Source organism: Electrophorus electricus, chromosome 22 (assembly GCF_041902795.1).
Source record: "Electrophorus electricus isolate QZ-2024a chromosome 22, ASM4190279v1, whole genome shotgun sequence".
In the NCBI taxonomy this organism is placed as follows: Eukaryota; Metazoa; Chordata; class Actinopteri; order Gymnotiformes; family Gymnotidae; genus Electrophorus; species Electrophorus electricus.
This window is the reverse complement of record NC_137518.1, coordinates 7933096-7948704: the sequence shown is the minus strand read 5'-3', so window position 1 is coordinate 7948704 and position 15609 is coordinate 7933096. Positions and strand designations below refer to the sequence as shown.

Genomic DNA, 15609 nt, shown 5'->3' with positions numbered 1-15609 from the left:
TACCTTAAACTAATGATAGAATTCCACCATTTTCACATATTTCAAGTGAGACCATGTCACCTTTTTCAACAGTTAATGACCAAAACGTCACAATAATAATGACAATGTTTACAGATTGTAAGTTAATAATTCAGTCACTTTAGGACCTTCACAAGCTATTTTTTCCTCTACCACCAAAGAGTTCCATTCAACCCATCCACTTCATACCACCATCTCACTTACCTTCCACTTCATCATTTTAATCTGTCATTGCCAATATTTAGCATCTTCTACAAAAGAAAATTTACCTTCAACATATTTTGCCTTCCAGACATCTACCATCAATATAATATCATTTTCAAGATCTACTGCTGCAATGCTGACATCTACTCAGAATACAAATACCAATACAACCTCTTCATTAACAAATCAGCCATCTTTTCAACTTACTAGTGAGACTTCAATATCTCCTACTTCTTTTACCACATTATATTTTTAGGGGTTGTGTGCTAGTCTTGTAGTACTCCATATGCAAATGGTGGAACTGAGCATGCATAAATCTTTTCAGTGGTTCTGGGAACTGCCTTAGTCACCAGGGATGGCAGTGTGGCTTTATGCTTATAAGCTTGGCTTAAAAGCAAGCTTGGAGGAGGGTGAGGCTGGGATGCTGGGATGCTTTTTGGAGGTGTTGTTGGCTTATCCAGAGCCCCCTGTGGCGTGCTAATGGATTATTTTAGGATATTTTTACATTTTATCCTGTGTATAAATACATATACAAATTAAACCTTGACTCGATAAACATTGTTTTCTTCTCAAGACGAAAGGTCCACAATATGCTTTTCTACTAATTCTCATACCTCTGTACCATCAACTGAACTTCCTCTATAAACAGATATCACTTCTGTCACAGTCCACAGTTGTATGGGTACTGAATGCCAATGCAATGGATCAAAATGTTTTTTTAAATGTAACTATGGTGTAAGTATATCAAAAATGTAACAGTTAACAGAAAATTGAGCATTAATATGCATTATACATAAATAAAATGCACCTAAACTTAAAAAAATGTACTATAGCTGAAGGCAGGCCCAATAGGAAGGCAAATATTTCTCTGAGAATCATGAAAGTTTATATTTCTGACTTTCAAAATGTAACTCTCAGGCATCCAACTACTTGATTGCCATCTTAACCCATAAGGTATGTAAGTTTGCTTCTATTCCATCTATAAATTTTTAAGCTTGTTAACTATTAACTGTTTTATAACCATCTTTATGTCTTGGTTATGCTTTTTGCAACTTTCATTAGTAAAGGAGCAGATCCACAACACTGACGAGATGTGAATATCATGAATTTAGTGTAAATTATGCTTTTTAAAATTAGTTATAATTGAACTTATACTGTAAGGATGTATGTTTACTACTTCATTAATATGATATTCTTCCCATAAATGGAACCATCATTGTCAAAAGCACTGCAAGATACACCTACCCAAACAATTAATCACAAATTGATTTTCTCAACAATGATTTGGAACCCTTATTAAAAACAATTTTTAATAATACTGATTTGCTTAAGAATCTCATTGAAGCACTTGAAATGTTTCCATTCAGGATATTGAAGTTATAATGCAAAAAACTGAAATAGTAAGTAAGTATTAGTTCACATGGTAAATTGCCAATTTTATAATATTTCCCCCGAAAAATTATAGTTATTCCACCATGGTCAACAATACATTTAACAGTGCGACTTTTAGAAATTCTTATAAGACTTGTATAGCTGTCACGGTACAGCCCCTCCTCCCAGACTCATGCGTCTTCATTTTTATGGCCACGCCCTCCCCATGCCTCACACCTGTTCCTAGTTTTCCGTCGTTAATGTGCATGTATTTAAGGTCTCGTCTAAGCGTTAGTGTTTGACTTTGTGTTAGACTGTGTGCCCCTGCCCGCCACGTTAGCGTTTGTTTTGTGTCAATAAATGTCACTTTGTCGTACAAGGCACGTTCCTGGGTCCTGCCTAGTCTCCAATATAGCTGTTTGAGAGCAGAACATTAATTAGGCCTCTTTTTTTTCTCCTCAAAATATGTTTCAGACTTAAAACCATTCTTAAACTGCAGTTTGGATTTTGCCAACTTTACACTGAAACTTGAAGATGCCTGGGTATGTGAAGGGCCATTTAAAAGTAATCTATTGCAATCTAAACACCACGGACTTCTCCAAGTCCCACTGGTCACGTGGTACGGCCCGCCGCGTGCAGTGAGGCTTCACTTCGTCTGATTTGTAACGAACCTCCCTTGTTTACACAAACTTGCACATGCTTTAATGTGATTGTATGAATTTAAACTGGTGTGTGCATCTTTGTCGGTCATTGCCTTTGTTCATGTCTTGTACCGTGTGTTTACATCGTTGATGTTAAACGTGTCAGTGCCCGCGTTTGTGTTTCTCGTTGACGTCAAGCTCCTTAAACTGTTACATTTAGTCGTTATATATTTGATCAATTAGGTATTACTAACTAAGCAATAAACATTTTTTTCTTGCGTGTACTTAATAAAAGGTCATTTTGGAACATATATTCAGCATCAACATTCATATGTGGCAAAGGAGGCATCTACTGACAATTTCAGACCATATTTCAAGACTCAATATTAAACGTGCGTAAACACCATAGATAAGTCACATCGGTCTCCTATCCACCTTTGACATATCCATTTGTGTTAAGAGATGACGGTGACATGCTCCATGTGGAAATAAAAAGATGAGCTCCAGCCTTCACTGGTGGTTTTATGCTAATAAAATAAGACTATTAAAAATAGTTACATTTGGTGTTTAAAAAGGCTAATTATTTTTAAAATTATTATATGAAAAGACTGCTATTCTACTTTCTTTTCTCAATTTTTTTTTGGTATAATTTTTTTTTTTTTTGGGGGGGGGTCTGTGAGCAGCACTGTATATCTATCACTTCCTCTCTGTTGAATACTGAAACCTATTTTTTTCCAGGTATAGTCATTCCGGAATCAGATTTGCACCTTCATGTGTGGTTGTTTCATATAATTTATTTTTGTTTTAATGTGTAAACAGTTGTGTAACTGTCTGTCATATGGAGCTGTCACTGATTTAGAGCTGTTGGTTATGTCAAGGCACAGCCACCTCCTCCTAGATGCCTGTGTGCGTGCGTGCGTGTTCATATGCATGGCCACATCCCTCCCGTGTATCACACCTGTTCCTTGTTTTATGTTGTTTCCATGTATATATAAAGTCCTGTTTAGTCATTGGTCTTTGTCAGTGTTTGACCCATGTATGATGTGACTCAGCTAACCATAGTCACTTGCTTTGTTTTTGTGGCTCAAGTTCAGTGTTTATCTTCCGTCTTGTGTGTTAATAAACGATTAGCATGTCCCGTCTCGTCTCGGTATCCTGCCTGCCCTGCCTTGTAGCACTGCTCCAAACCAACCTATAAAAGAAAAGTCTCCATACTGTTGGGCACACTCCCTGCCATCACATCAGGGGAGAGTGTCCCTGGAGGATTTGGAGGGGGGCATGGTGGTATTCTAGGGTCAGACTCTGCAGAGTCCTATCTACCGTCGCTGGGCTACTGGTCCCAGTACAGTCATGAATAGCAGTATCCAGGGTTGGACTCAGCAGGGTCCTACCTGCTGTCTTCAGCCTCAGGTTGGGCACAGAAGCCAACAGCTTTGGGGATCCACCACTGGAAATAGAGCAGCCCCTCCGAGAGGATCCTCCCTCGGGTTCAGAGACCGGGACAGCGGACTCAGAAAGTGACGAGCCTCCGGCGCCTAAAGCTCCGCCCAAGGCCTGCTATTCTAGAGCCAGCAAGCTGCCCCATGTTACCTTCATAGAGACTTCATCATCATTGGATGCTCCCTCACCTAAGGCACAGAGCCCTAAAGCCCATGTGCCTACACGTGTGTCTCGACAAGGCTAAAAGGAAGCATCACCAGTACCTACTACAGAGACAGGCAAATCATCTGGTGCTCTTCCTGGCTTATCCACCCAAGAAACGGAGGAGTTATCACCACCCAAGTTGGTGTAGGCTGCTCCCACCTGGACTCGTTGGATTTCTATTCAGTCGATGACAGGGGAACTCGCTGGGGCTCCTTTCAACCTCCCCAGACTCTTTCCCCCTCTAAATTGTGCTTTGTCTCATGTACTTGTGCCCGTCACTGTTCATGTTCCCATTACTGTTACCATGCCAGTCCCTTCCTCTCCCTTTATGTCTGTTTGCCTTCCTGTTAGTGTGTTTGTCCCTGTGTCTGTCATTGTCATGGTCCCTGTCTTCCTCCCCTTTGTCCTGCTTGCGCTGGCCTGTGTCTGTTCGCTCAGTCCTCCAGCCTCACCATTTGGTGTTGGTCTGGGGGCCGTAGCTTGCTAGGCTGGCGTGCCGGGAGTCATGCCATTGGGGTGGGGGGGTGGGATGTGCGACTCCTAGACACTTGCTCCTAGATGCCTCCTCTGTTATATAACTCAGTATTACATCTAACTTATTTCTTAGACAGCTTGTTTAGATACTAAATGCAGACTTTAAGATCATAATTAATTTGCAACACATCCAGATACTCAAAGAGTAGCTGACAAATGGCTACATGAGATTACAAATGTATTTGTTTGAATAACAGTCATCTTGTTAGTATTCTGTAAAATGGATTAGATTTACTGTAGTCAACACAACCCCTTCTTCGTGTATTTTTTTGTACCTGTTCCTACTGAAATTGGACTTTATAAACATTTTGAAGTAAGCGACATTGATACTCCTTTGTCACTAGAGGGCACTACAAGCGCATGGGTTTATTTTTAATATACCCACATAATGAAAAGTGTAACATTTTTGAAAATCAAATGCACGCATTAATAAGGCTTAACATTTTAATAACATTTACACTTATATTGATAATTTGCTGCTAGGTTTTATCTTATGTCTTCTCTGTGTTCATGGATTATGTAGACACCACTGCATGTGCTGGTCGTACATTACAAAATATCTCTATTAATTTTTGAAATAAACATCTTCTGTTAATTCGTGCATCATCAATTTTAATTCAGTATCACCGGGCCCTATGTATTTTTGTTTACTATCTAAGTCGGTCCTCCCTGAGATGCTCCTTTGCTTTCAAGTTTAACAGCAGAGATCAAGCATCAGAGTCCATTATTCAAGCAGTTTAAATGATGGTTATCAATGACGTTATACCCACCCAGGCAGCATTAATTAAATGGGCCTAAGGCAAGATGCAGTATGAATTAGTGTGACTGTGGCTGTCATTCACAGGGATTACTGAACTGCAGCAGTAGCAAAGCCCGGAAGCTGGGTGGGACTGATTTGTCACCTTGACAACCATACCACACACACCACATGGCAGAACTCCATACTAGATTTCATAACCTCAAACAAAATAGAAATGTAGAAGTGTACATCATGGTTTAAAGATTCATATTTGTGTGTTTAAGAATATAGTTGCCTGTGTATTTTTTAAAATGCATTTCATAGGGGAATTTTACTATACAACACTGCTTTCAATCATGTTGTGATTAAGATAGACATATATTTGTTAAGTACTGAATACATCACCAGTCAGTTTACGTATGAGATTAGTGCAACATTGACTGTCAGTGTCCAGGGAAATGCTTTGTACTGTGAATGAAGGAAGCAGTCATCATATGTGAAGTTCTCTGCGCATAATGCACTTTAGAATTTAAATTATTCAATCAAAATCAGCATTTACATAAATAAAGGGTGTCTCAAAAGTAAGGAAACACCCACATACTCTATGAAGATAGGGAATGTTGTTCATATTATAGACAGAATTGTTGGTTATGCTGGAGTTCAGCCAGATATTTTGGCTAAAGTTCATCAGGAATGGGAGAAAAGTATAGCCTTAACTATACTATGTTTATTTATGTCCAAGACACCCTGTCTATATACAGAGATATTAAAATATTTATAATTCCCCCACATGTCCTCGTCTCTTTTTCCTTTGAGCCCAGGTCTTTTACCAGAAGCCTTGGGAGCTTGAGGGTCCTATGTAGAATCTGTTTCCAGGACTGCAGTTTTATGGATGGAGATCTCAGATGTTGTTCCTGGGATCTATTTGAACCATTCTCTCTTTGGTGGTCACAAAACAAGTGTTCTGATTACTACTGGAAACAATGTTGTCTTCATCTTCCACATATTTTCCAGCTCTTCTTTCAACCCTTGGTATTTATCGAGATTTTTTTTGTGTTCTTTGTTTCTGATGTTATCGCTTCGGATGCTACATCTCTTCTGCTGTTTATTATTTATTGATTTAATTATGAGGGAAGGTTAACAGTAAGGATGTCCCAGGGTGGTAGGGGCATTTGAGTGGTTCTAACAGATCCCTAGAAAAACATCATCAGTCTCAGTCTAGAAGAGTGTAATCCTAGGAACAGCAAAAATACTGTGCCACACCCTCAAACCTCCAAGCCTGTTAGACACCATACACATTTTGGCCAATTCACATTTTGGGTAAGTGGAAACTAGGTAAGTTAGGTTTTTTGCTCAATCCTTTAACATCAGCTCTTTATCAGACAACAGGAAGAAGTGTTCACTCTGTAAGATATCAAACCCGATGAGATGCCAGGTAACTGATTGGAAATCAGAAGCAGCATAAACATATCAGTTTAAAATGCTTAAAGTTAGTACACTAATGAGAAACAAAGATGTCTGTACTAAACATTATTAGTATTATTGTTGTTGTTATTAATGTGTTTGCCATGGTAACAACCAGTGTTTCCATTCAAATAGATCATCTTTTGGAACCACAGGTCTGCTGCCATCGCCATCAATGAAAAACTCCAGAACAGAGAGTCTTTATACTCTAAAGGTTAATGACTATTAAATCACAAAACAATTAACAATTAAAATATCCTTGAGACTGCTAAAACTATGCACATTTTAAAAGGGGGCTTGCATGACCTGGGAAATATAGTTATACAGGTTGGTCTCACTGGCTTGAATAGTCCACACTAAGGTCATGCATAAAAAAATAAACACCCAAAGAAAACCAGATCAGACCAGATTGTCCCTTTCACCCGCCAGCTAATCAAGAGGGCAAAATGTCATAATGAAAAACAGGAAACAGAGGCGTTAATGTACCTGTCGAAGTGTGTGATTCATGCTTTTAGCATGGTTGCTCAGTAAAACTGATCCAAGTCTAACAACCCTATCTAAAAATCAAGCTCAAGCCATTATGTGAGAAACTAGAAAACTGACCTGAGATCAGAAGAAAAGCCACACCACAAAATCACCTTCCTCCTGTCTGGAGTGAGGCCAACAGAAATGAAGCAGAGCATGAGGGCGTGGGCGGGATAAAACAGGCAAAACAGCAATATCTTTGTGTTCCGGGGAGATAGGCCATTTTTTACACAATGAAATAGAACAGGACATCAGACTAAGACCAAACTCAATTCATAAATAAGTCTGTTTATTTCTTTCCTTTAAAGGCTATACTACACATTGCACTATTATGTGTAGTTAGGAGGACTATGTTAAATACTTTTACACATCACAATATACTGTTCTCTCAGTGCATTTAGCTTTTACTATACCACAGCAGAGAATGTCTTATTTCTTCTTGAACTTGCCTTCATTTTTTTTCAGATAATACACAGGAAACAGGTCAAAGATTAAATAATACAACGCACAATGTAAACATTTTCTGATAAATGAAGTTGTAAAAGGATAAAAGAACCATACAAAACAAAAACAAAGTGGCATCAGTGTTGTTTGTATCCCATTGCCCATGTGAACTCAAAAAACATAAACTCTCAAGTTTGACAACATATTGACCTTTGAGCTCAGCAAGTTCATTCATTTTTTTTTCTTTTTTATTATCAGGGTTACTTTGATGCACTTGCTACATTTACTGAGTAATCATAGTGTTGGAACAATCTATAACAATAAAACATCTCATTTACCCGCTGCCAGCAGCCAAAGTCTTCAGGGGCCCACACCCACAGCAATCACGTCTGACAGGTCTCCATGTACAGGAACAGGAAAGTCTGTTTGAGTTAGGTCAGCCAAATGTACTACACATGGACAAACTACATATTCATGTCTAAAACTTTAAGGGGGTTGGAAAACACATTCTTTGCTGGAGCAAAGGTTTATATCTAGCCAAGCAGAAAGAAAAACAATGTAATCAAAAATGGAGATTAGAGTTAATGGTTTTCTTGGTCTGAAGTACATTAGAGGGAAACTGGCATCAGACAGTAAATGCTTTGTCCGCTTAGTCCATACACAAATCATTATCTTTCTGGGATATTTGAAGAATTTTTCATTCCTGTCATGGGAGGTAGTTCTGGGGACAGTTCTTTTCACAACTTTGACTCACAGCTTGGTTATCAATATTCAAAGACAATGGCTAAAGAGCAAGACCAGCGCACTTTCACAGGTTTCAAACCAGTTGACTTTTGCGCAATAAACTCTATAGGTTACACTTTGGAAAGCAGCTAAAATTGGGGTACTCTTCATTTCCCTTTCAACATGGAAAATGAGAGTAAGAAAAATGCTGTTATGATGGCTGCAAGCTATGCTTTTGTACATGATCTTGTAGCATCTAGCAAACAGATTTTTGACTGTTACCATTAACTCTGATATTAACTTAAAATTCACTAACATTCCACTTTTGAAATCTCAAAAATCATGTTGGAGGTAGTCAAACAGTCTGACAGAGCACAAACAGGAACACAGTGTAGGAGTACCTGTTTATGCAAGCCAGGTTTGAGTACTATCACTGTATTTGTTATTATAATTCATCATTGTTTACAAATTTTATCAAGCTTTTAGCATCTTAGAAAACCTCTGCTTTAACAGAAGCTAAGTTTCATAAGTTTAGAATGTATCTGATTAGCAACTTCCAGCTTGTATTACACGGTTTCCTGACTAAATCTATTGTTGTACATTTCTCCACTTGTATCCTGTATGTAAAGCTTTGCAGCATCTCAAATATTATCCATGTATAACAATGAACATAAAAGCTACATTTAGATCATTCCTATGTAACAAGCACATTTTCATCAGAACTTCTGATTGCAGTTTTTCACAATCAAAATCACAAATATACAACACAGATGGGTCTCTCACACATGCACGCACACACACGTACACACAACACCTCTAGACAGCCACCAAGAGCATTAGTAATCCAGGAGGATAAACAGCATATATTTCCAACTTTGTGCCTATTTATTCACAATGGAATATTCAGATTTAGATCCTATCCTTCACTTGCAATATGGCCACAATGCAATTTGGCCTTTTCATACTTCATATTTAGTGTGCAACACAAACAGGTGCAGATACTGACTCACCGTCCCTCAGCTCACACACATAGCTCTGCAGCACTCGCTTAGCCACAGAAGCAGCAATCCTCAAAGCAATACAAAGCATGACTACTATAAGACAAAAAAAGAAAAAGGAACTGAACAATGGTGAGGTACCAGACCAGCTCATACCTAATAACTGCACCACAATGGTATCATTTAAAACACTTACATTTCACATAATGAGCAATGAGTTAACAAAGCATATAAAACATTATTCGGAGACAACATCCGTCGTTGTCCATAGTGCTTTTTAAGCAGCACTTTCAGGAGCTGTGTTTCCATTTTGAGAAAACAAAAATCTCAGTATCTGCTACTGGTTTGTAACTTACCCTACTTTTTCAAAAACTAGGATAAAACTAACAATAAAAACTGCTTGACAGCAGTACAAGAGTCCTCGAGATGCACAGACAGCAATTGCCAGGATAATGATTCTCTCGAAAAATGGAAGTGAAGCTCTGTCCATATCATACAAATGTAACCCTATACAAAGTCTGAGTGTATTTTCTTCTTGCTTTGGCCAGCCAAATCTAGGCCGGAGCTTGTGGCATCAGTGCTTCGAATTGTGTCGTCCAGAAAATACTTCTCGTGCTTGTCTAGGTATGCAGGTCGTTGTGGCAACAAGAAATAGTGTGTGGTGCTGGCCTTCCTGCCATTCTCCATGACAGGTAAAATGCATGGGGAGCCCTCACTGTTTTGCCGTTGTAGACCTCGGCTCACATATTTAGGGTCCGGGGCGAAGCTCTGTGTTGGTGGCATGATCCCGTTGAGGTAAATGGGGAGGCTCTTGGGGCTAGGTGTCCGGGGCACACTGCTGGACAAAGGTTCTCTCGGGGGTACTTTGGGGGGTCTGTCTTCATCACTGTAAGGCCCAGAAGACACCTCTGCTGACCAGCGACGGCAGTCTGGGGTCTTAGCTGGCCGCGGTGGAATAGGGATTCTGGGAGGGACTTCAGGTTTGTCTAGGCCATGGGTGTTCCGCTGCTGACAGCACAGGCGAAGGGCGGAGGGTTTATTAAAGGAGCCTGCAGGGCCGGAATGGGAGCGACGCAGCTTGCGCTGGGCACGATCCTGCTGCCGGAGGCATGCAACCTGCAGCATGTGCTGCTGTTCATGAAGCTCCTGTTCATGCTGCTGGGGAAAAATGCTTCCCTGGACCTCGTGATCCTGCTTTTTCTTGGACTGCTGCTGTTGCTTCTTTTGCTGGGATACCGGCCCCTCCAAATAGGCATAGTTGATCTGGCCACCATCCCTAAAACTCCTTCGACTGTGCATGCTATAGCGGAAGGGAGATGGTTTCGGACAAGGGTCAGGAACCAGACAGCGGCTGTCATCCCCAGTAAAGAATTCCACCTCGATGTCTGTTGCTTGGTCAGCTGATAGCTCTGCTGAGCCGGGGATTGGGGGAAGAGGCTTGGCTACACGACTAGGTGTCTGAGGTGGGGAGGCACGCTCAGAAACACATAGACGCTGGAATCCAGGGACCACCTGGTCGTCCTCAATGGGGCTAGGGTTAAAGGGATCAACCGTGGATGATAATGAAAGCTGTGTGGGTCGCGACTTTTTAGGAGGCAATGGCTGGGTCCCAGTACAGTTTTGGGAATGGGAATGGAATCTCTGTTCTGTGCAAAGGAGAAAGAAGAAAAAAATACACCTGAACCTTTCATTATTCTGCTAAACAAAATATAGCTGGCTAGGTCACCAAAAGCTTTTTCCTGGCAGCTACATCATGAAAAAATGAAAATAAATCATTAGAAAATTTCCCATCAAATGTACATAGGAAAGGAAAATGTTTTGGATCTCTTTATTGACAGTTATATGAATACTTCTGTTATGCAGTAGAAATAGAAATTTGACTTACTGACTTCAGCTAAGAATGATGGCTCATGCTTATGGGGTTGAAGGTTACAACTCACAGCTGGATCAATGCTTAGGTACAAGCTAAAGGAGAAAAAAAAAAAAAAGAAGAATCTCTCACTTTCATATGAGCTACAGCATCCAGAAACTGTTCATGAAGCATTTTGGACAAGCATACCCCTTGTTTTGTCAGAGGTCTTCAGAGAAGATTCACAGTCTCATAAAACTAATCCATCTTCACTGCTCACCTTACCATAACATGTCAACAGGTCATGGTATCAGTACTGAGGAACTCACTTCTCGCAATCATGGTTGTATTTCCAGGAAGGCTTGGTTCCATCCATGCTAGGGCAACAGCTGCCCCGCAGGAAGAGGCTTTGTGTGGGTAGACAAATCTCCTGGGCCGTCAAGCCTGCAGTGGACATGCTCCAGATGCAATCGTATCACATTCAAGCCAGAAAACAATCTGTTCCTGAACCTGTCAAATGCTGCGCTGTACCTGCAACACAGCCACAGGGGAAAGAACATGACTAATTTGCATTAAGAAAAATAAATTAAGTTTGAAGGTATCAGCAATGCATTGTATCCTTTTGCATGTTTTATTTTAATGGTTATAGTCCTTTTTACACTGCTCTGTGAGAGTCTTTCTGAATGCTACTGTGCCTGTAGTATAGCGCAATAGAGTGTTTTATACCATCTATGGCGAGAATTGCAGCATTCTCTCTGCAGGATTTAAGACTGATCAGTCTGGGGCCTTCAGCAAGGATGCCAGAGCTGCACCCCACAACCCCCCTTATACCCCATTCTTTTACTTTTTGCAATGCAGCCTGCATTCTCTGACACTAATGAGACACTATTATTGTCTTGTGTAGCAGACCCTTTTTGAGATCTTTTCAGAAGAGAACACTGTGCAACATTCTCCTCGACCACACCATCAGAGGTTTGACAAATGATAGGTTTGATGGGACTCTGAGACAACTACATCTCCATGAGCCCTGAGGACATGTAGCATCCAAACTAATTTGCTAACTGCTGTTAGACACACAATAGCATGTTTTAAACACTGAACAACCACCTGTTACTTTTACTGCATGTCAGCAAAGATTCATTATCAATGATGTTTGCACTGTAGTATCAGATGAGACATTTTCTGAATGATGCTTTTAATTTTTTCATTCTTTAATCCACTGCTGCATGCCTCCAGCATGATGGAATGAGGTTCTGAAGAAGTCTGATGGACTTCCCATAAGACCAAATACAATTTCCATTGAGCACAGCAGCTTACAGCTTTAGGAAATTTAATGAAAACCAGTTTTTCCACTAATTCGTCTGTGCATAGACCTACCTTTATGGATGACTACAAGAGAGATTATAGATCCTAAAACAACAGACATCTGATCGTACCCTGAACTCCATTCTACGGCAGCCATGGCCAAATTAAGATATGCCATTTCAATTTTAATTGCTTTCAAACAATGGGAAAAAATTTAAACCTAGGAAACCAAATTATTTAACACATGGGGTGTATTCCAGTCTATTTAAAACAACAACAAAAAAAAAGCACTGTCAAGCCTTCTAAAGTATTTCTTGAGACATTTATGCAAATAACTTGCATAAGCCTTTTCTGCCAAATGGACAGTGTTTTGCAGCACAGTTTGTTTTAAAAAAAGAATCAAGTACATGCTCCAAGGCAATCTATAGGGGAACCATAGCTAATACACCCTTCACGCTATGCCAGACAGGTTTTGAACTTGCAACACAATTAACTGGAAAACCTGAAATGCCTACATTATGTTTTTGCATGTGCTCTACAAAGACTATCATTAGAAGGGCACTGCAGACATGTCATATTCAAGAAGCATTTATGAAGCACAAAAACTGCATGCGACTCCGATGCTTTGGGACTGCCATTTTGAGATATAAGGGCTCAGGAAGGGCACTTCCGCTGAATACCCAGCTCTGGTGGTCCTATATTGCAGAATTATTACCAAAGCTTGCGTGAGTAGCACACTGCCCATTAAATGACACTGAATCTGAACTCCAGCTGAACTTGAAGTGCTGAGAGACAAGAGAGCCAACTACAAAGATAACAGAACATGTCAGCTGTTCTAAAATGACAGCACAGCATGCAAGTGGGCTGTCATTTTGATCTGGAAAAAAAGACATGGGGAAAGAAAAGAAAAACACAACCAGATCTCCCCTGCATCCTGCATGCTATGAGCTTCGGATAGAGTCACTCTGCACAGCGCAACCTGATCCATGATAATGAAGGCAAGCGCTTCCTCTCAGAACAGGTGCAAGGCATACAGTGCTAGCAGTGGTCAGTAAAGACATTTCTCTGCAGTATTTATGGTTGCCGGAAGCAAATGCTAACAGGTTCTACTGTTATGAGACAAAGAGGCTGTGGTCTGATAACGATTACATTGACAGAGGTTTGGAAAGCAGACAGCTACCCTAAAAGCTTAATGTGGCACCTAAACTCCAAATAATCAACTAGTTTAACTGGAATCTGATAACCATATTTTCAAACTATACTAAAATGTCAGGCTGTACTTCCTTGTAGGTATACGCTGCTAAACATAATAATCAGGGCTAATAATGCAGTAGTCTGAAGTGTTTCAAACACTTCAAAATAAGTAAGCTATCTCTCTACAGTGTTAAGTGTAGTAACATGAAAATGTAGAACTGTACCATGGAGATCTCCCAAATCATAGAGGGCTTTAGTTCATATATTACATTTGACTAATGAATATCGTATGGTATAGAGTACCTATAACATAAATTAAATTAGCAATTTCAATGACGAAATATCTGACAAACTTCTGTTCTGTTAAAGGAAAGACACCAGTTCACACCCCACTCTGTACACCTTTGCCGCGGTAACCGAGCAACCATACCCGCTCTGCTTGCGCGGCAAGGCAGCGATCTATGCGCACGCCCCCCTCGCCAGTCCGCCGGCTAGAACTCTTACGTGTGCGTAATGGCTTCCGCCAAACGTCCAGATGACTCATCTGAGGAGTGCATTCTTGTAATTTGACTGGATGTTGCCTGATGAAATAACGTTTCTTAAGCATGGATTGGCTGCTGTTTAAACAGTAGTATTACAACGAGATGTCAGATTGGCACCGGTCTGACATGCATTTCCAAAATTCGTTAGTCTGTCAAATACTAAATTCATTTATTCACCATTGTTAAATCACTTTTCTAACAGCAATAAAAATAATACAAAATTAAGCCAGGCTATCCTGTTGTCTTAGGTTACATAGAGTATTATTATATTTAGTCTGTCACCACGATAAACATTTTGCAATTGCTGTGATACGTGGGTAAAATCTGATTTTATAGTCCAGTCAATGCGTAGGACGCGAATTAAAGTCTAACTTAAATTTTGTTTAGTAACACGCTTGTTCTTTCCACATGTCTTGTCAAACAATCATTACATGCGTTTGTCATTAGCACACAAATATGCGCATCAAAAATAAGAGAGAAAAACATGTCAATGATGCATTTAAAACTCACCTTAACCTCCGATTAGTCTGTATCCGCACTCACTATTCCAAAATTACGTACAAACAGTTAAGTGCATATTGTCATAAAGATCCAGTTTTGTGAGTATGTAAACTTAAGTTAACTCGCTTACAATACTATAGATAAGTGTGTGCATTCGCTATTTTTGTTATAGCGCTTACAATGAATCCTTAACAACGATTCTTCTGTGTGCGATGTTCTTTTAAGCGTTATCAGTGCTAGGACATTCTGACTCCGCCTTAGCCAGTTCTTAAAGCCGCAGTACACAATTTACTGCACGCACATGCCCTGGTTAAGTTCATCAACAAGAGTGCGCATTACTCAGAGCTTCAGTTTTCAGAATGGGAAATCTATAGTTCTTCTAGAACTGAGTAGTGGAATTATTTGACCCAACCGCCTAGCAAAATATTAACCCTTTTTTTGAAAAAGATGAAAGGCTACTGTATAATTCTCTTTCTCTGTGCATTCTGCAAAAAGATGGCTTTAAAAAAATAATAAAATAATAAAATCCACAAAAATCTGCATCTACAGCATACTCCTCTGCATCTGGATGAAGTATGATTAAAACAAATACTTGGAGTTCCTTCTAATTAAATATTACCCTCCCTTCCATTAGATTGTCTTTAATAACCCTGTGTTCAGAGCAACATGTGGTGCCAGAGTGACTAACCACACCAAGCTTTGGTTAGAACAGGCATCCTGAACAGAGGAAAGGATCTGTCTGAACACCCTGTATAAAAACTCCTGTGCATGCAAAATGTTGGGAGGGGGATGACACAGACACAGAGAGAGAAGTTGTTTGAAGCTATAATGATGTTCCAGGGCTTTAGCTACATCTATACAAAAAGAGGACCTGTCTGAAGAGCCTGAGGAAAAGAGAATAGAGACTGGGAGT

The 15609-nt window shown here is 39.9% G+C and overlaps 1 protein-coding gene across 3 annotated transcripts; it reads right to left on the bottom strand.

The window, feature by feature from the left end:
• Window positions 1–7111: 7111 nt before the first annotated feature.
• Window positions 7112–14919, bottom strand: errfi1a (ERBB receptor feedback inhibitor 1a). Of its 3 annotated transcripts, XM_081705343.1 has the most exons (5): window positions 14706–14919; window positions 14158–14234; window positions 11484–11685; window positions 11191–11270; window positions 7409–10951 (listed from the first exon to the last, which is right to left on the bottom strand). In XM_081705343.1, the coding sequence occupies exons 3-5, from the start codon at window positions 11609–11611 to the stop codon at window positions 9813–9815; spliced, it is 1347 nt and encodes a 448-aa protein (XP_081561469.1). In that variant the 5' UTR covers window positions 11612–11685; window positions 14158–14234; window positions 14706–14919; the 3' UTR covers window positions 7409–9812. The 3 variants fall into 3 exon arrangements, 2 of the variants coding, with proteins under 2 accessions (XP_081561469.1, XP_026857728.2); XR_014119342.1 differs by lacking the exons at window positions 14158–14234; window positions 14706–14919 and adding an exon at window positions 7112–7264 and having other exon boundaries at window positions 7923–10951; window positions 11484–11635; XM_027001927.3 differs by lacking the exon at window positions 14158–14234 and having other exon boundaries at window positions 14706–14918.
• Between the last annotated feature and the right edge of the window lie 690 nt (window positions 14920–15609).

What these genes read in the sequence shown, in the direction of transcription:
- errfi1a (XM_081705343.1), bottom strand. Translation starts at nt 11,611, where the DNA reads ATGTCCACTGCAGGCTTGACGGCCCAGGAGATTTGTCTACCCACACAA. An exon ending in TACAACCATGATTGCGAGAA is followed by an intron (nt 11,271 to 11,483) that starts GTGAGTTCCTCA and finishes TTTCTCCTTTAG; the next exon opens with CTTGTACCTAAGCATTGATC. An exon ending in ATCATTCTTAGCTGAAGTCA is followed by an intron (nt 10,952 to 11,190) that starts GTAAGTCAAATT and finishes TCCTTTGCACAG; the next exon opens with AACAGAGATTCCATTCCCAT.